The sequence below is a fragment of the Cherax quadricarinatus genome, chromosome 60 (assembly GCF_038502225.1).
Source record: "Cherax quadricarinatus isolate ZL_2023a chromosome 60, ASM3850222v1, whole genome shotgun sequence".
NCBI lineage: Eukaryota > Metazoa > Arthropoda > Malacostraca > Decapoda > Parastacidae > Cherax > Cherax quadricarinatus.
The window spans coordinates 12,574,446-12,595,109 of record NC_091351.1 but is presented as its reverse complement, the minus strand read 5'-3'; the positions used below and the strand labels follow the sequence as shown (position 1 = coordinate 12,595,109).

General features: G+C 40.6%; 1 protein-coding gene across 2 annotated transcripts in view; it reads left to right on the top strand.

The window, feature by feature from the left end:
* Sh (Potassium voltage-gated channel protein Shaker) overlaps positions 1-20,664 on the top strand; it is a 579,183-nt gene that overhangs the window by 13,757 nt on the left and 544,762 nt on the right. Inside the window, exon 1 of one of the 2 annotated variants that reach the window (XM_070097968.1) lies at positions 14,261-14,488. The exons of the other annotated variant lie outside the window; for it this stretch is intronic. Coding sequence (XP_069954069.1) covers positions 14,475-14,488 — 14 coding nt within the window. The 5' untranslated portion in view covers positions 14,261-14,474. Of the gene's footprint in view, positions 1-14,260; positions 14,489-20,664 lie in introns of those variants that run through there. 2 annotated transcript variants of the gene reach the window in all.

Here is a 20,664-nt window from a genome sequence, read left to right as displayed (position 1 = left end):
GTACATGGCGGTAGTAGTACAGTACATGGCAGTAGTGGTACAGTACATGGCGGTTGTGGTACAGTACATAGCAGTAGTGGTACAGTACATGGCAGTAGTGGTACAGTACATGGCAGAAGTGGTACAGTATATGGCGGTAGTGGTAGAGTACATGGCAGTAGTGGTACAGTACATGACAGTAGTGGTACAGTACATGACAGTAGTGGTACAGTACATGGCAGTAGTGGTACAGTACATGGCAGTAGTGGTACAGTACATGACAGTAGTGGTACAGTACATGACAGTAGTGGTACAGTACATGGCAGAAGTGGTACAGTATATGGCGGTAGTGGTAGAGTACATGGCAGTAGTGGTACAGTACATGACAGTAGTGGTACAGTACATGACAGTAGTGGTACAGTACATGGCGGTAGTGGTACAGTACATGGCAGTAGTGGTACAGTATATGACGGTAGTGGTACAGTACATGGCAGTAGTGGTACAGTACATGACAGTAGTGGTACAGTACATGGCGGTAGTGGTACAGTACATGGCGGTAGTGGTACAGTACATGGCAGTAGTGGTACAGTATATGGCGGTAGTGGTAGAGTACATGGCAGTAGTGGTACAGTACATGGCAGTAGTGGTACAGTATATGGCGGTAGTGGTAGAGTACATGGCAGTAGTGGTACAGTACATGACAGTAGTGGTACAGTACATGGCGGTAGTGGTACAGTACATGGCGGTAGTGGTACAGTACATGGCGGTAGTGGTGAAGTACATGGCAGTAGTGGTAGAGTACACAGCAGTAGTGGTATATAAAGTACCTACACGACGGTAGTGGTATATAAAGTGCACAGCGATAAAGGTATATACAGTGTGCATGTCATAGCACATTACTTACCAGGGGATCCCAAATTGGCACAATATCCTAGTGATTACCTCCTGCCTCTCTATAAATACCCTGAACTATCTTGCACCTGGGTTATTTAAAGCTGATGGCTTCAGTTATGGATTTTGAGTCTACTTGTAGAATTACTTTAGTGTTGGCATGTTTTCATTACAACAGGTGCGTATGTATATATATATGTGTGTGTATATATATATATATATATATATATATATATATATATATATATATATATATATATATATATATATATGTATATATATATATATATATATATATATATATATATATATATATATATATATATATATATATATATATATATATATATATATATATATATATATATATATATATATATATATATATATATATATATATATATATATATATGTATATATATGTCGTGCCGAATATGTAAAACTGGCCAATTAGCAAGAACTCATTTAAAATTAAGTCCTTTCTAAAATTTTCTCTTATACGTTTAAAGATATATTTTTTTCATTAATGTTAATGTAAAAATTTTTAATTTTGCATCAAAAGAATCTTAGAAAACTTACCTAACCTTATTATAACAAGAACAATTTATTTTAGCCTAACCCAACTAAATATATTTTAGATTTGTTTACAATAATTTAATACTAAACAAACACAATGAAATATATTTTTTTCGTTAGGTTCAGAATGATTTTGGCGAAATTATTGCATACACAAATTTTCGCTTGTCCTATATGGCAAGATGAACGTTGCTATTTAAACCAATATCGCAAGTTCTGCCTATTCGGCACGACATATATATATATATATATATATATATATATATATATATATATATGTCGTGCCGAATAGGCAGAACTTGCGATCTTGGCTTAAATAGCAACGTTCATCTTGCCATATAGGACAAGTGAAAATTTGTGTATGCAATAATTTCGCCAAAATCATTCTGAACCTAACGAAAAAAATATATTTCACTGTGTTTGTTTAGTATTAAATTATTGTAAACAAATCTAAAATATATTTAGTTGGGTTAGGCTAAAATAAATTGTTCTTGTTATAATAAGGTTAGGTAAGTTTTTTAAGATTCTTTTGGAGCAAAATTAATTTTTTTTTACATTAACATTAATGAAAAAAATATATCTTTAAACGTATAAGAGAAAATTTTAGAAAGGACTTAATTTTAAATGAGTTCTTACTAATTGACCAATTTTGCATATTCGGCACGACATATATATATATATATATATATATATATATATATATATATATATATATATATATATATATATATATATATATATATATATATATATATATATATATATATATATATATATATATATATATATACGAGGGTCTTAGCAAGAGGCGTGGAGTTAAAAGATAAAGAATCACACACAAAGTGGGAGTTGTCACAGCTGCTCTTTGCTGATGACACTGTGCTTTTGGGAGAGTCTGAAGAGAAGCTGCAGAGATTGGTGGATGAATTTGGTAGGGTGTGCAAAAGAAGAAAATTAAAGGTGAATACAGGAAAGAGTAAGGTTATGAGGATAACAAAAAGATTAGGTGATGAAAGATTGAATATCAGATTGGAGGGAGAGAGTATGGAGGAGGTGAACGTATTCAGATATTTGGGAGTGGACGTGTCAGCGGATGGGTCTATGAAAGATGAGGTGAATCATAGAATTGATGAGGGAAAAAGAGTGAGTGGTGCACTTAGGAGTCTGTGGAGACAAAGAACTTTGTCCTTGGAGGCAAAGAGGGGAATGTATGAGAGTATAGTTTTACCAACGCTCTTATATGGGTGTGAAGCGTGGGTGATGAATGTTGCAGCGAGGAGAAGGCTGGAGGCAGTGGAGATGTCATGTCTGAGGGCAATGTGTGGTGTGAATATAATGCAGAGAATTCGTAGTTTGGAAGTTAGGAGGAGGTGCGGGATTACCAAAACTGTTGTCCAGAGGGCTGAGGAAGGGTTGTTGAGGTGGTTCGGACATGTAGAGAGAATGGAGCGAAACAGAATGACTTCAAGAGTGTATCAGTCTGTAGTGGAAGGAAGGCGGGGTAGGGGTCGGCCTAGGAAGGGTTGGAGGGAGGGGGTAAAGGAGGTTTTGTGTGCGAGGGGCTTGGACTTCCAGCAGGCATGCGTGAGCGTGTTTGATAGGAGTGAATGGAGACAAATGGTTTTTAATACTTGACGTGCTGTTGGAGTGTGAGCAAAGTAACATTTATGAAGGGATTCAGGGAAACCGGCAGGCCGGACTTGAGTCCTGGAGATGGGAAGTACAGTGCCTGCACTCTGAAGGAGGGGTGTTAATGTTGCAGTTTAAAAACTGTAGTGTAAAGCACCCTTCTGGCAAGACAGTGATGGAGTGAATGATGGTGAAAGTTTTTCTTTTTCGGGCCACCCTGCCTTGGTGGGAATCGGCCAGTGTGATAATAATATAAAAATGTATATATATATATGTATATATATATATATATATATATATATATATATATATATATATATATATATATATATATATTTAGAGAGAATGGATCAAAGTAGAATGATATGGAAAGCATTTAAATCTATAGGGGAAGGAAGGCGGGGTAGGGGTCGTCCTCGAAATGGTTGGAGAGAGGGGGTAAAGGAGGTTTTGTGGGCGAGGGGCTTGGACTTCCAGCAAGTGTGCATGACCGTGTTAGATAGGAGTGAATGGAGACGAATGGTACTTGGGACCTGACGATCTGTTGGAGTGTTAGCAGGGTAATATTTAGTGAAGGGATTCAGGGAAACCGGTTATTTTCATATAGTCGGACTTGAGTCCTGGAAATGGGAAGTACAATGCCTGCACTTTAAAGGAGGGGTTTGGGATATTGGCAGTTTGGAGGGATATGTTGTGTATCTTTATACGTATATGCTTCTAAACTGTTGTATTCTGAGCACCTCTGCAAAAACAGTGATAATATGCGAGTGTGGTGAAAGTGTTGAATGATGATGAAAGTATTTTCTTTTTGGGGATTTTCTTTCTTTTTTGGGTCACCCTGCCTCGGTGGGAGACGGCCGACTTATTGAAATATATATATATATATATATATATATATATATATATATATATATATATATATATATATATATATATATATATATATATATATATATATATATATATATATATATATATATATATATATATATATATATATATATCTGCTTAACAATTCGCAAACAGGAGAAATTATTTACAAACATTATCTCTACGCCCACAGCAATGTAATTGTTGCGAATTGTTAAGCATTTCAAATCTCTTTAGTTGTCCACTGCATGTGGCAGGATTGGATGAAATAACTTTCAAAACAAGCCTAGTGCCCCGGGGTATGGGGAAACATTGTTTAGTTCCGGCTAGGCACCCAGACTTATCTGGGGTCTGGCTCCGTGGCAAGGTACTGTGTTCTCTGATACAGAGTTTGCAGGTTGGAGTTGTGCTGTGGGCGTAGAGATAATGTTTATCTCTTTACTGATATATATATATATATATATATATATATATATATATATATATATATATATATATATATATATATATATATATATATATATACATATATGCAAGGAATTCGCGAGAGCAGGCGAATTCCTTGCGTTGTTAAAATCTCTAGTAAGGCTGATGCATGCAGAGGATGAGATGAAAAGCTGTAAGCCTTCTCCCTGACAGCTGGCTGCCTTGGATCAAACGTGTAGCACATGCTACACGCCAAGGTACTGTCCAGTGTGGGTAGATTGGTAAAGCACTGCGTACCTTGTCCTAAGGTTCGTAGGTTCGAGTCTCCTTCAGCCATGAAGGAAATGAATAGATCGATCTCTGCCGGTTCTTCGGTGCTAATCTAGTTGATTTCCGAGGTCCTTCATTATGGTAGTTTCTTCATGTGGTGAGGATCCCAGTTCTCTCAGTCTAGTAACTTGTCTCTCCATATCTCTGGGTTGCCAGTGTGGCTCTCAGTTCTCCCAGTGTGTATCTCCATGATCTTAGTCCCTAGCTCTGCCTGCTGCCTCTGCAGCCTTTATTTCTTGGATATTTATTGTCACTGCATTACTGCTGTCATATTTCTGCCTGCGAAGAACATTGCTGTAAGCTCATCGCTGTGTGTTCACCGGAGGGGAAGTGTCTTCAGAGTCTTGTAATACTCACTCTTGAAACTAAAGGGTTCCTCTCCAGCACTTCCTCACCTAACTCCTCTCATTTTATTCCCTTCCTCTTCCTTCCTTTTCCATCCCCTCCCCATCCATCTTCTCCTCTTTCCTCCCTTCCCGCTTCCCCTGACGGCCGGCACAACTCAACCAACTGTTGCACTAAACAAATTCTTCACCATTAATTTGTTCTAGTAACGCTATTGTGGATTACTTGTGGATGGTTCCAGTCACTGTATTGTTGTTAGAAGTTAATTGTTCCAGTCATGGTATTGTGGATTTGTTGTGGCTTGTTCTAGTCATGCTATCTTGCTTTAGTTGGGAATTGTTCCAGCCACTCTATTGTGGGTTTGTTGTGCATTATATTTCATAAAAATTCACACACACTCACACATATTATATATATATCGTGCCGAATAGGTAAAACTGATCAATTAGCATAAACTCCTTTAAAATTAAATCCTTTGTAAAATTTTCTATTATACGTTTTAAGATATATTTTTTAAATTTGTTAATGTAAAAATTAATAATTTTGTACCAAGAGAACCTTAGAAAACTTACCTAATCTTCTTATAACAAGCACAATTTAATTTAGCCTAATCCAACTAAATATATTTTAGGTAAGTTTAAAATAATTTATTATATATATATATATATATATATATATATATATATATATATATATATATATATATATATATATATGTCGTGCCGAATAGGCAGATCTTGCGATCTTGGCTTAAATAGCAACGCTCATCTTGCCATATAGGACAAGTGAAAATTTGTGTATGCAATAATTTCGCCAAAATCATTCTGAACCTAACGAAAAAAATATATTTCACTGCGTTTGTTTAGTATTAAATTATTGTAAATAAATCTAAAATATATTTAGTTAGGTTAGGCTAAAATAAATTGCGCTTGTTATAATAAGGTTAGGTAAGTTTTCTAAGTTCCTTTTGGTGCAAAATTGTAAATTTTTACATTAACATTAATGAAAAAAATATATCTTTAAACGTATAAAAGAAAATTTTAGAAAGGACTTAATTTTAAATGAGTTCTTGCTAATTGAACAGTTTTACATATTCGGCACGACATATATATATATATATATATATATATATATATATATATATATATATATATATATATATATATATATATATATATATATATATATGTCTGTCGTGCCGAATATGTAAAACTGGTCAATTAGCAAGAGCTCATTTAAAATTAATTCCTTTCTGAAATTTTCTCTTATACGTTTAAAGATATATTTTTTTCATTAATGTTGATGTAAAAATTTTTAATTTTGCACCAAAAGAATCTTAGAAAACTTGCCTAACCTTATTATAACAAGAGCAATTTATTTTAGCCTAACCCAACTAAATATATTTTAAATACGTTTACAGTAATTTAGTACTAAACAAACACAAACAAATATATTTTTTTCGTTAGGTTCAGAATGCTTTTGGCGAAATTATTGCATACACAAATTTTCACTTGTCCTATATGTCAAGATGAGCGTTGCTATTTAAGCCAAGATCGCAAGTTCTGCCTATTCGGCACGACATATATATGTGGACCCCCGCTTAACGATCACCTCCAAATGCGACCAATTATGTAAGTGTATTTATGTAAGTGCGTTTGTACGTGTATGTTTGGGGGTCTGAAATGGACTAACGTACTTCACAATATTCCTTATGGGAAAAAATTCGGTCAGTACTGGCACCTGAACATACTTCTGGAATGAAAAAATATCGTTAACCGGGGGTCCACTGTATATATATATATATATATATATATATATATATATATATATATATATATATATATTTGTGTGTGTGTGTGTGTGTGTGTGTGTGTGTGTGTGTGTGTGTGTGTGTGTGTGTGTGTGTGTGTGTGTGTGTGTGTGTGTGTGTGAGACCCACAGCCTCGGAGAAGTGGATAAAAGGCTTCAAGGAAGAATATTTGGATTTCTTCCTGAAGCCGTTTTAAATTTATCTACATTGTTGACATATATCCCACATGTTGATAACAAAATTTCAATGGAAACTGATTGTATATTTCGGCTCCAACCGGGATCCTCATCAAGAGAATGCACATGGGACAGAAGCAGCATATACCGAAGTAGTTAGTCGGGTGACAACAAAATAAAAATTAAGAGGCAGTGACACTGACGACACGTGTAGTCATAACTCAGGCCACATGACTCAGGGCACATGACTCAGGGCACATGACTCAGGGCACATGACTCAGGGCACATGGCTCAGGGCACATGAACACATGGTGCAGGTATGTGTTCCTTCAGTTTACCTTCAGTGTTCCATGGAAAGCCTGACATTTTTCTTAAGTTGAATCGATCATTTTTTCCCCTTGTATTAGCAATCGCTATTGTGAGTAATTAAGACATAATTCTGTATGATTTTGTGACTCCAATGTTTCATGTGTTGAGAAATGGCAGAATCGTCTTGACCATATTTAACATCACGTTAATGTTCAGTAATAGGTTGTTCAAACAACGTGCTGAGCGTCTAAACAACTTTCTGAGCGTCTAAACAACTTTCTGAGCGTCTAAACAACGTTCTAACCTTCTAAACAACGTTCTGACCGTCTAAACAACGTTCTGATCGTCTAAACAACGTTCTGAGTGTCTAAACAACGTTCTGAGCGTTAAAAAACGTTCTGAGCGTCTAAACAACGTTTTGAGTGTCTAAATAACGTTCTGAGCGTCTAAACCTTCTAAGCGTCTAAACGTTCTGAGCGTCTAAAGAACGTTCTGAGTGTTCAAACAACGTTCTAAGTGTTCAAACAACGTTCTGAGTGTCCAAACAACGTTCTGAGTGTCCAAACAACGTTCTGAGTGTCCAAACAACGTTCTGAGTGTCCAAACAACGTTCTGAGTGTCCAAACAACGTTCTAAGTGTTCAAACAACGTTCTAAGTGTTCAAACAACGTTCTAAGTGTCCAAACAACGTTCTGAGTGTTCAAACAACGTTCTAAGTGTTCAAACAACGTTCTGAGTGTTCAAACAACGTTCTGAGTGTCCAAACAACGTTCTGAGTGTCCAAACAACGTTCTAAGTGTTCAAACAACGTTCTAAGTGTTCAAACAACGTTCTGAGTGTCCAAACAACGTTCTGAGTGTCCAAACAACGTTCTGAGTGTTCAAACAACGTTCTAAGTGTTCAAACAACGTTCTGAGTGTCCAAACAACGTTCTGAGTGTTCAAACAACGTTCTGAGTGTCCAAACAACGTTCTGAGTGTCCAAACAACGTTCTAAGTGTTCAAACAACGTTCTGAGTGTTCAAACAACGTTCTGAGTGTTCAAACAACGTTCTGAGTGTCCAAACAACGTTCTAAGTGTTCAAACAACGTTCTGAGTGTCCAAACAACGTTCTAAGTGTTCAAACAACGTTCTGAGTGTTTAAACAACGTTCTGAGTGTCCAAACAACATTCTGAGTGTTCAAACAACGTTCTGAGTGTCCAAACAACATTCTGAGTGTTCAAACAACGTTCTGAGTGTTCAAACAACGTTCTAAGTGTTCAAACAACGTTCTGAGTGTTCAAACAACGTTCTGAGTGTCCAAACAACGTTCTAAGTGTTCAAACAACGTTCTGAGTGTTCAAACAACGTTCTGAGTGTCCAAACAACGTTCTAAGTGTTCAAACAACGTTCTGAGTGTCCAAACAATGTTCTAAGCGTCCAAACAACGTTCTGAGTGTTCAAACAACGTTCTGAGTGTCCAAACAATGTTCTAAGCGTCCAAACAACGTTCTGAGTGTCCAAACAACATTCTGAGTGTTCAAACAACGTTCTGAGTGTTCAAACAACGTTCTAAGTGTTCAAACAACGTTCTAAGTGTTCAAACAACGTTCTGAGTGTCCAAACAACATTCTGAGTGTTCAAACAATGTTCTAAGCGTCCAAACAACGTTCTGAGTGTCCAAACAACATTCTGAGTGTTCAAACAACGTTCTGAGTGTTCAAACAACGTTCTAAGTGTTCAAACAACGTTCTGAGTGTTCAAACAACGTTCTGAGTGTCCAAACAATGTTCTAAGTGTTCAAACAACGTTCTGAGTGTTCAAACAACGTTCTGAGTGTCCAAACAACATTCTGAGTGTTCAAACAATGTTCTAAGCGTCCAAACAACGTTCTGAGTGTCCAAACAACATTCTGAGTGTTCAAACAACGTTCTGAGTGTTCAAACAACGTTCTAAGTGTTCAAACAACGTTCTGAGTGTTCAAACAACGTTCTGAGTGTCCAAACAACGTTCTAAGTGTTCAAACAACGTTCTGAGTGTTCAAACAACGTTCTGAGTGTCCAAACAACGTTCTAAGTGTTTAAACAACGTTCTGAGTGTCAAACAACGTTCTGAGTGTCCAAACAACGTCCTGAGTGTCCAAACAACGTTCGGAGTGTCCAAACAACGTTCTGAGTGTCAAACAACATTCTGAGTGTCCAAACAACGTTCGGAGTGTCCAGACAACGTCCTGAGTGTCCAAACAACGTCCTGAGTTCTTATGTTTACTGAGTTACAGTTCTTATTAAGGTATGCTCTCGACATCTGGAGTTTCTAAAGAGATAATAAGAAAAGTGTACCTTAGTGAGCTGCAACTAGCACTTGAAGCTTCACATTTATCCTGCTCTTATCTTTTGACGCTGAAATTCTGATTAGCTTACTGTTGACTTGTTAAAAGTCTGTGGGAATAACCCAACGTCTTAAATTATTGTCCAACTGTGTCCCTTTTTTGATTTAAATGAAATGGACTGCAAGGTCTCAGTGCTTCTTGGAAAGAGATTAGATATAGTATAGCATGATGGCTATAGGAATTAAAATGACTGGTAAAAGGAGGTTAGCTTTCTGTGTGGAAGAAGGGAGGGGAAGGAGGATGAGGGGAGAGAAGTAGGCTAGGGGAGGGAAGAGTGGCTCTTGGAGGAGTGAGGTGGCCCCAGGGGGTTACAGTGGGATTGGTGAGAGTGCGAGGGGGTTTATATGCAAGTGTTTTGTGTCAGAAGGACTTCCAGTGTAGTTCATATAACTGAGTGGTCCTCATGCTTTTCTTGGAAGTCAGATGTCTGGATTTCGTTATCAGACCCACCACTTCTTCTCTCTGCCTGTGATGTGCTCAAGCAGTGTATGATATTCACATCCTTGTGTGTGTGTGTGTGTGTGTGTGTGTGTGTGTGTGTGTGTGTGTGTGTGTGTGTGTGTGTGTGTGTGTGTGTGTGTATGTGTGTGTATGTGTGTGCGCGTGTGTGTGTGTGTAAGAGAGAGAGAGAGAGAGAGAGAAAATTGTCACTTTCACAATATCTTCATTTCATAAAACAAACTATAGCTCACCCGCAGTAGGTACGCTGTTTTATAAGAAGACAGTCAACAGTTACATAGGTGGAACAAAGCCTAGTAATATTATCCTGTAATATCCCATCACACGTGAGATACAAAAAGGTGTCAATTTGAGCTGTGAAACATCAGTAGAGTAATGAGAACCCCGTCCAACACTCCACTAACAGTTCAGTAGCTGCTGTAGAGCAAACACCTAAAACTGGGTTCAGATCCTACTTATCCTTGCTTGCAGATGACATAAAATTATGGCAGTAGGAACCTGTCTTAGTAATACAGTGATAGATTTTACAGACAGTATGTAAATAGGCTTATATGCAAATATATCACACATTGAGGGTTATGTCATCATATTACGTAGATGTTTCGTCCACCAGGGAAATTATCAGCCCCTGCTGTGCGAAACCTCTTCACAACTAAATACCATAATCCGCATTATGTGCTTTATTACCAAGAGCAAATCTTCACTAGAAGGAAAAAAAATGACCTGAATTCTTGAGGCAGCTCAGAGAGTGTGTAATATCACATTTGTTATTACAAGAGTCGAGCAACACTCGTGGTGGCTCCCCTTTCCCACTCCTTCACAGTTATTATATTTATCAAAGTTTCCAAAAGTTGCGACGTTTGCTACCTTCTCCTGGAAGAAATTCACCATTTTTAAGACTTATAAGTATGTTTTGTATTATTCTCTTTACTCTTTTTCTTGCCTTCCTAATTTCAGTTTGTGTCCTCTTCTCTTCCTTGTTTCTGGTTCCTTGAATGCTTTTATGATGGTATCCGGGTATCACTCTTCCTTACTCTTCTGCCTACCAAGTAGGTTATTTCTAATGCTGTAAAAAGGTACCTTGGAATGTGTGTGTGTGTGTGTGTGTGTGTTAAGGGGGTCCTCATGGTCCCTACTGCCATGGACCCCAGCGCAGTATATGAGAATGAGATGGGAGGGAGAAAGGGATGGAGTGAGAGGGGTGAGAGGGAGGGGGTAGGGGTGGAGGGATGAAGAGAGAGAGAGGGAGAGGCAGTGTGAATTACCCTAATGTGCTGCGACATGGCAAAGAGGGAACGAAGAGTGGATACCGCAGCTGTCAAATTACGCGTGGCGCATCGTGTGTCTGTGGCATTGTTGTGTGTGTGTTTGTGTGTGTGTGTGTATGTGTGTGTGTGTGTGTGTGTGTGTGTGTGTGTGTGTGTGTGTGTTTCTGTCTGTCTGTCTGTCTGTATGTATGTTTATGTGTCCTTACCTATTTGTTGTTCAAGTATTCGTTTCTCAGCTCCTGGTCCTGCCTCTAAATTTGTCCCTTACTGGTTTTACTTCTTAGCCTTGTGGGCTCTCATATTTGTTCTTAAAGCTATGTATGGAGCCTGTTTCCACTAGGTCATCCCACTTTCTGACTACCCTGACGATAAACAAATACTCCCTGACAACCCTGTGACAACTGTGTCTTTAACCTCCATGCGCCAGTTCCTTTGAATACTGTCAAGTGCTGTGAGTATTTTGTTTACCGCAGTCACGTCTACTCTGATTCTGTACACGAATGTCATCGGTCTCACTTGTTTCAGGCATTTCTTGAAGCTCATTTTCCTCAACTCTGGAAATTATTAACATGTTTTATCAGGTGTGTGTTCCTTGCTGGTGCTGCATGCTCGAAGATTGGCCTAACATATATCGTATACAGGGCGTTATTACAACCCAGGAACAAAAAGGACTTGTATTATCCTTCACCAAGTATAAACAGCAGTATGTGCACTATATACACTATGTACAGCAATAGGTATTAGTGTACCCCACGGTAATCAAGTCAGAATTGGAGCCTGTAGAATGCAGACCACCGCGCTTCAACCAGCTCTCGAATGGAAATGACAAGGGTGAAAACGTGAGTGGTAACCACATAATCTCTGCAATTGCCAGATCCACCTTCTCACTGGCTGAACCTAGATACTGATCTGACGATGGGGCTCCATCGTCCGACCCTCAACATCTGGTTCGCTGGTTGGGGAGGTACCCTTTTATTGAAGGTGTGTACATGCGCCGAATAAAGGTTACGTACTCTTTACATGCCACCAGCGGGAATGATTCTCTGTTGAAATTCATGAAAGATACTCTTAGATTTTTCAAACGATCATTAGTTACAATGGATGTTCGTCTGACTTGTTCGTCTGACTCGACACCTTGTTCTCCCTTTTGTATCTGCATTGGTTGAACTCAAGTAACTACTTGTCTAACAAATTCTATAATTTGTTCATGTCCAGCTGTAGCCTTTCCTTGTCCTCATCGGGTTTTTGCTTCTCATCACTATATAATTCTCATCACTATATGATTCTCATCACTCATATGATTCTCATCACTCATATGATTGTGGAAATGCGTGGCTAATTGTGATGATGGTGGTGCAGGAGTTAAAGTATTTTTGCACAGTTAAATCTACCTCATCTCATTGACAGACTAAGAGCTGTTATCTTATCTTAACTTGTTTACCTACCTAAGATAATTTACAGGGTAAATTCTCTTATCCTACATCATCTTAAAGGCTAAAAGCTGTTATCCTACCTCAGGTCATTTACAGACTAAATGCTGTTATCCTACCTCACGTCATTTACAGACTAAATGCTGTTATCCTACCTCAGGTCATTTACAGACTAAATGCTGTTATCCTACCTCAGGTCATTTACAGACTAAATGCTGTTATCCTACCTCAGGTCATTTACAGACTAAATGCTGTTATCCTACCTCAGGTCATTTAAAAGCCCACCTACTCCCCGGTACATTAACTACCGCCCAGGATGCCACCCTCAACAGTCAACACACACCCAGGTACCTATTTATTTCTAGGGTAAAAGGTGCACAAGGTGTGAGGAAACACGCCTCTCGTCTCCAACTGCCCAAGATTGAACCCGGGTCCTTTGGTTGTGAACCGAAGCCGCTTTCACTGAGTATGAGGCACCCTTGTTGATGGGAAAATGGAATAATGGGGTTAATGTAGGAGTAGAAGTGGGCTGCAAGGGATAGTGAATGCAAAATATGGCTTAGAGAGGTTGAACTATGACAGGAAATGGGGTAGATAGGGTAGTGAGAGGTGGTGGATCCACACCTGGGTGGGTTGAGAGGTGTTGGAGCCACAACTGAGTGGGTTGAAGGGTGGTGGAACCACACATGGGTGGGTTGATGGGCGGTGATACCACAACTGAGTGGGTTTAGGGGTGGTGTAACCACACATGGGTGGGTTGACGGGTGGTGGGACCACACCTGGGTGGGTTGAGGGGTTCACCTGCGAGGGGAGGAAGCAGGTGGTCGTGGTTTATGAATCACCTGTGAGAGTGCAGTCTCGTTTGCCATCTGGGAACACGTGTGTGTGTGTGTGTGTGTGTGTGTGTGTGTGTGTGTGTGTGTGTGTGTGTGTGTGTTTGTGTTTGTGTGTGTGTGTGTGTGTGTGTGTGTGTGTGTGTGTGTGTGTGTGTGTGTGTGTGTGTGTGTGTGTGTGTGTGTGTGTGTGTGTAAACCCACACTGATCCTTACCTGCGACTTAAACAGATCTCATGAACTCTGAGGCTGTAACACCACCGCCAGGTGCTACCTACCCTTTCCTCCAACTCGCTCCCTACCAAAAACATCCCCCTTTTAACCCCTTACGGAGGCAAGCTAGGGGTTGGATCCTCACTTTATCAATCTCACATCCCAAGAGTAAACACATCAAGGAGGAGGAAATGCTTATGCAAACTGCAAGCGGCCGCTGGAATATGGCCGACATTGTATTCGACCAATCATAGGCGAGTCTGCCCTCAGCGAAGCCCCGTTTTCCTTCATGTTGTTGCTGGGTTGCCAATTGCGTGATAGGTTGCCGGAATCACTTGCTGGTGTTGTTGTGTGCTGGTGACAGTGTAACGCGTGTGTTGTGGTGCCAGTGGTTGTGGTGTAGTGTCAGAGTGAAGGGGGGTGTGTGTAGCTGGTCGGTGGAATGAGAGATAGTGCCAGTGAGGGAATGGAGAGTGTGGGAGAGACGAGAGACAATAGGCTGGAGGTCCTCTGAAGAGATGAGCTCTGCTTCACCTCCTCCTCCTCCTCCTGCTCCTCCTCATGGCTCGCAAGAGGTAGGTATTGACGGAATACTCAACAATAACAACGTGGTGGAGTCTCTAACCCCCTCCCTCCCTGATTCCCTCCCTCCCTCCCTCTCTATTTCGTTCCCTTCTACACTGAAGCCACCATACACACACACACACACACATATACACACACAGACACACACACACACACACACACACTTGTCTCCACACCTCCACCTGCTGATTGTCCCCTCCCTCCATCCCTCCCTGCTTACCTCCCTCCTTCCATCCCTCCCAACCATGCGTACCGGAGCCATCATCCCCACCTGTTCATCCCACCACCATTCCATCTATTTCCAGTCTAAATCATTCATTTATTCTCTTTCACCTATCCATTCCCTCTCTAGTCCCCATCTATCCTACCCAGCATTTATGATACTACTCTCTAATTAATATATATCGGTCTATTGCACTAATACTATCTATAAGTCTATTGCGCTATTACTGTTTATCGGTCTATCGCGCCATTACCATCTATGTTCACTACCCCTAATGTGCTAAGAGTTAACTCTTCTATTATTATCCACAAAGTTAGTTCCATTATATAACTGACCAGTCTGCTTTCCACATTCTTCTCAACAACTCTACTCTCCCATCATATCAGTCTACCACCATTATCTACAGGTCTACTGTTCCATCATGTATACCAATCTACTCTTACTATCTACCAATCAATTGTCTCATCAACTACCTTCTATACCTTCTACCATCATATGGGTTAATGTCTTCAGAGTTATGTGTCATGGGGCGTGTCTTCAGAGTTATGTGTCATGGGTGGGTGTATTCAGAGCTATGTGTCATGGGAGTGTCTTAAGAGTTATGTGTCATGGGAGGGTGTATTCAGAGCTATGTGTCATGGGAGTGTCTTCAGAGTTGTGTCATGGGAGGGTGTATTCAGAGCTATGTGTCATGGGAGTGTCTTCAGAGCTATGTGTCATGGAAGAGTGTCTTCAGAGCTGTGTCATGGGAGTGTCTTCAGAGCTATGTGTCATGGGAGTGTCTTTAGAGCTATGCTTCATGGGAGTGTCTTCAGAGCTATGTGTCATGGGAGGGTGTCTTCAGAGCTATGTGTCATGGGAGAGTGTCTTCAGAGCTATGTGTCGTGGGAGTGTCTTCAGAGCTATGCGTCATGGGAGTGTTTTCAGAGCTATGTGTCATGGGAGTGTCTTCAGAGCTATGTGTCATGGGGAGTGTCTTCAGAGCTATGTGTCATGGGGGTGTCTTCAGAGCTATGTGTCATGGGAGTGTCTTCAGAGCTATGTGTCATGGGAGTGTCTTCAGAGCTATGTGTCATGGGAGTGTCTTCAGAGCTATGTGTCATGGGAGAGTGTCTTCAGAGCTATGTGTTATGAGGAGTGTCTTCAGAGCTATGTGTCATGGGAGTGTCTTCAGAGCTATGTGTCATGGGAGAGTGTCTTCAGAACTATGTGTCATGGGGAGTGTCTTCATAGCTATGTGTCATGGGAGAGTGTCTTCAGAGCTATGTGTCATGGGGAGTGTCTTCAGAGCTATGTGTCATGGGAGTGTCTTCAGAGCTATGTGTCATGGGAGTGTCTTCGGAGCTATGTGTCATGGGGGTGTCTTCAGAGCTATGTGTCATGGGGGTGTCTTCCGAGCTATGTGTCATGGGAGAGTGTCTTCAGAGCTATGTGTCATGAGGAGTGTCTGCAGAGCTATGTGTCATGGGAGTGTCTTCAGAGCTATGTGTCTTGGGAGGGTGGCTTCAGAGCTATGTGTCATAGGAGTGTCTTCAGAGCTATTTGTCATGGGAGAGTCTTCAGAGCTATGTGTTATGGGAGAGTGTCTTCAGAGCTATGTGTCATGGGAGTCTTCAGAGCTATGTGTCATGGAAGAGTGTCTTCAGAGCTGTGTCATGGGAGTGTCTTCAGAGCTATGTGTCATGGGAGTGTCTTCAGAGCTATGTGTCATGGGAGTGTCTTCAGAGCTATGTGTCATGGGAGGTTGTCTTCAGAGCTATGTGTCATGGGAGAGTGTCTTCAGAGCTATGTGTCATGGGAGTGTCTTCAGAGCTATGTGTCATGGGAGTGTTTTCAGAGCTATGTGTCATGGGAGTGTCTTCAGAGCTATGTGTCATGGGGAGTGTCTTCAGAGCTATGTGTCATGGGGGTGTCTTCAGAGCTATGTGTCATGGGGGTGTTTTCAGAGCTATGTGTCATGGGAGTGTTTTCAGAGCTATGTGTCATGGAAGAGTGTCTTCAGAGCTATGTGTCATGGGGAGTGTCTTCAGAGCTATGTGTCATGGGAGTGTCTTCAGAGCTATGTGTCATGGGAGTGTCTTCAGAGCTATGTGTCATGGGGGTGTCTTCAGAGCTATGTGTCATGGGGGTGTCTTCAGAGCTATGTGTCATGGGAGAGTGTCTTCAGAGCTATGTGTCATGGGAGTGTCTTCAGAGCTATGTGTCATGAGGGTGTCTTCAGAGCTATGTGTCATGGGGGTGTCTTCAGAGCTATGTGTCATGGGAGTGTCTTCAGAGCTATGTGTCATGGGAGTGTCTTCAGAGCTATGTGTCATGGGAGTGTCTTCAGAGCTAAGTGTCATGGGAGAGTGTCTTCAGAGCTATGTGTCATGGGAGTGTCTTCAGAGCTAAGTGTCATGGGAGAGTGTCTTCAGAGCTATGTGTAATGGGAGAGTGTCTTCAGAGCTATGTGTCATGGGGAGTGTCTTCAGAGCTGTGTGTCACGGGGAGTGTCTTCAGAGCTATGTGTCATGGGGAGTGTCTTCAGAGCTATGTGTCATGGGAGAGTGTCTTCAGAGCTATGTGTCATGGGGAGTGTCTTCAGAGCTGTGTGTCATGGGGAGTGTCTTCAGAGCTATGTGTCATGGGGAGTGTCTTAAGAGCTATGTGTCATGGGGAGTGTCTTCAGAGCTATGTGTCATGGGAGTGTCTTCAGAGCTATGTGTCATAGGGAGTGTCTTCAGAGCTATGTGTCATGGGAGTGTCTTCAGAGCTATGTGTCATGGGGAGTGTCTTCAGAGCTATGTGTCATGGGAGAGTGTCTTCAGAGCTATGTGTCATGGGGAGTGTCTTCAGAGCTATGTGTCATGGGGAGTGTCTTCAGAGCTGTGTGTCATGGGGAGTGTCTTCAGAGCTATGTGTGATGGGGAGTGTCTTAAGAGCTATGTGTCATGGGGGTGTCTTCAGAGCTGTGTGTCATGGGGGTGTCTTCAGAGCTGTGTGTCATGGGAGTGTCTTCAGAGCTGTGTGTCATGGGAATGTCTTCAGAGCTGTGTGTCATGGGAGTGTCTTCAGAGCTGTGTGTCATGGGAGTGTCTTCAAAGCTGTGTGTCATGGGAATGTCTTCAGAGCTGTGTGTCATGGGAATGTCTTCAGAGCTGTGTGCCATGGGAGTGTCTTCAGAGCTGTGTGCCATGGGAGTGTCTTCAGAGCTGTGTGTCATGGGAGTGTCTTCAGAGCTGTGTGTCATGGGAGTGTCTTCAGAGCTGTGTGTCATGGGAGTGTCTTTAGAGCTGTGTGTCATGGGAGTGTCTTCAGAGCTATGTGTCATGGGAGTGTCTTCAGAGCTGTGTGTCATGGGAGTATCTTCAGAGCTGTGTGTCATGGGGAATGTCTTCAGAAATGTATTCTTGACAAAATGACTGAACCTCTCAGTGGATATACACTGAGATATACACACCTCTCAACGGATATACACTGAGATATACACACCTCTCAACGGATATACACTGAGATATACACACCTCTCAACGGATATACACTGAGATATACCTCTTTATCTATATACACTGAGAAATACACACATCACAGTGTAAATAAATTACTCATCAGGGGAACGGGATAACAGCTGCTACAATTTTTGACTTTCGTACTTATGCAGACTTAAATTTTTAGGTGAGGGAGACTGAGAGTTGAAGGTCTGTCAGTCTGAAAGTACTGTCAGAGTCAAATGTCAGCACTACACTCTGCCGCTGCCACAGAAAGCAATAGATATTATTCAGTGACAGTTATACAATGGACACCACGGTGCCAGTAATACAAGAGACACCACAGTGCCAGGTATTCAGTAGACACTACAGTACCAAGTATTTAATAGATGGCACAGTACCAGGCCTTCAATAGACACCACAGTGCCAGATATTCAATAGATGCCACAATGCCAGGTATTCATAGACACCACAGTTCCAGTCATACAATAGACACCACAGTGCCAGGTATTCAATAGACACCATAGTTCCAGTCATATAATAGACACCACAGTGCCAGGTATTCAATAGACACCATAGTTCCAGTCATATAATAGACACAACAGAGCCAGGTATTCAATAGATACCACAGTGCCAGTCATACAATACACACCACAGTGCCAACCATACAGCAGAGGCCACAGAGTGAGAAACATATCTCGTTTATTGTGTGTAGTATAAAACGCAAAGTGAAACTATGATTGCGTTTTTTGACGTATAGGATCATCACAAGACTTTCCGAAAAACTGTAAAGTCATGATGCTGGGAAAAATTTCATAAAAAAAAAACTATTTTGATTAAGCACACGTAAACACACCAAACAGTGACGTTGTGCAAGAATATTTCAAGGTTGCAAGTGCAATGACGGGTGGATGTTGGCATGGAATGTAGAGAAGTGCCAGGGGAATGGTAATGGAGAAAAAAATGAAAACGGGTACAATAGAAAGTATTTTGAGATAAAATTTTGTACATATATCAGAAAACTAAAATACATTTGTTGGTATAGGATGGAAAATAGATATAATAATAGCAATTTATTATATTCTTCTTCTTCTTCTTCTTCTTCTTCTTCTTATTATTATTATTATTATTATTATTATTATTATTATTATTATTATTATTATTATTATTATTAGTATTATTATTATTATTAAGAGGCGTTACATTGGAGTGGGTCTCTCAGTGCTAGGAGCACTAAAGGCTCGATTCTCCTTTCACTAATCGCAAGACACAAACTCTTCTCTGGCAGCCAGGTCACATATACAAATCATAGAAATATTGAGAAAATAAAAAAGAAAGATTTCTTATCAGAAAAAGCCAGAACCGCAGAGTGGAAGTTGAGAGTGAAATTATTCTAGGAAATACTTGTGGCATAGACCCTAAAAAGTAGCTGGAGTGACTTCCACAGGAAGTTTGTACTAAAACATAGGAGGAGTTATGTACCACAGCCGAGGAGGAAGTAAATACCACAGCCACAGAGCAAATATGTGCCACAGCCACGGGGTGCTTAAACTCAATAATTTGTTATTCTCCATGCTCTCAAATGTGTCCACGTATCTAAAGTTGACACCTTAATTGTAAGTGATTCTTAATCACCCATAAGTGTTCTGACACAAGCATATAACAGTTGACACTCCAAGACTGTCAGTTATTATATGCTCGTGTCAGAAACCAGACAAAGGCATGGTAGGACTATTGGAAGTGAAGTCACACTACACATTTTGTGGACTTCATCTCACACTGGCGTTCTAATACGTGATAGCATTGGACAGCACGAGGCAGTAGACTAAAACTTTGGTCTGTCTACTAGCAGTCTGAGAACAAAAGTGCGGAAAGAACTTCAGCTCAGCATCATTTGCTGAAGACAGGGAAAGAGTGACACTAGTCAACCAAACTATGATTATTATCTCATGCAGGAGGAGAAACACGTCTATGGTGCATCCAGCAAGATGAGCAGACTGCTGGATGTTCCAACTGTCCAGCTTCAGCTGGGCTACAAGCACCTCTGGGAGTTGGCATCACCAGCTCATCAGACCGAACTAAATACAGTATAAACATTGCCTAATGGACTATTGTCACACCCTGTTCCATTAAATGCTGGAATTCGAAAAAAAAATCAGGAATTCAGAGACAGTTCACAAATGTTCAAGAAATGTCAAAGAATTTTGTTATAAGTGGGATCTGGCATTTTGGGTTTTATAAATAACTTATAAACATATGAAACTTCACTGTAATTTTTAATGGCTAAAATCATGACTACATAAACCCATTACTATTATTCTGGTCAATAAATCTGTGAATAATTCGTTACCACTGTAACTTAGCGAACACAGATTTTGGGTTCAGTTCCTGGACCCATTAATTGCCCCCATAATGCTTTGATTACTGCCCACAGTGTGGATATCAGATGATTACCACCCACACTCTTGATACAGGA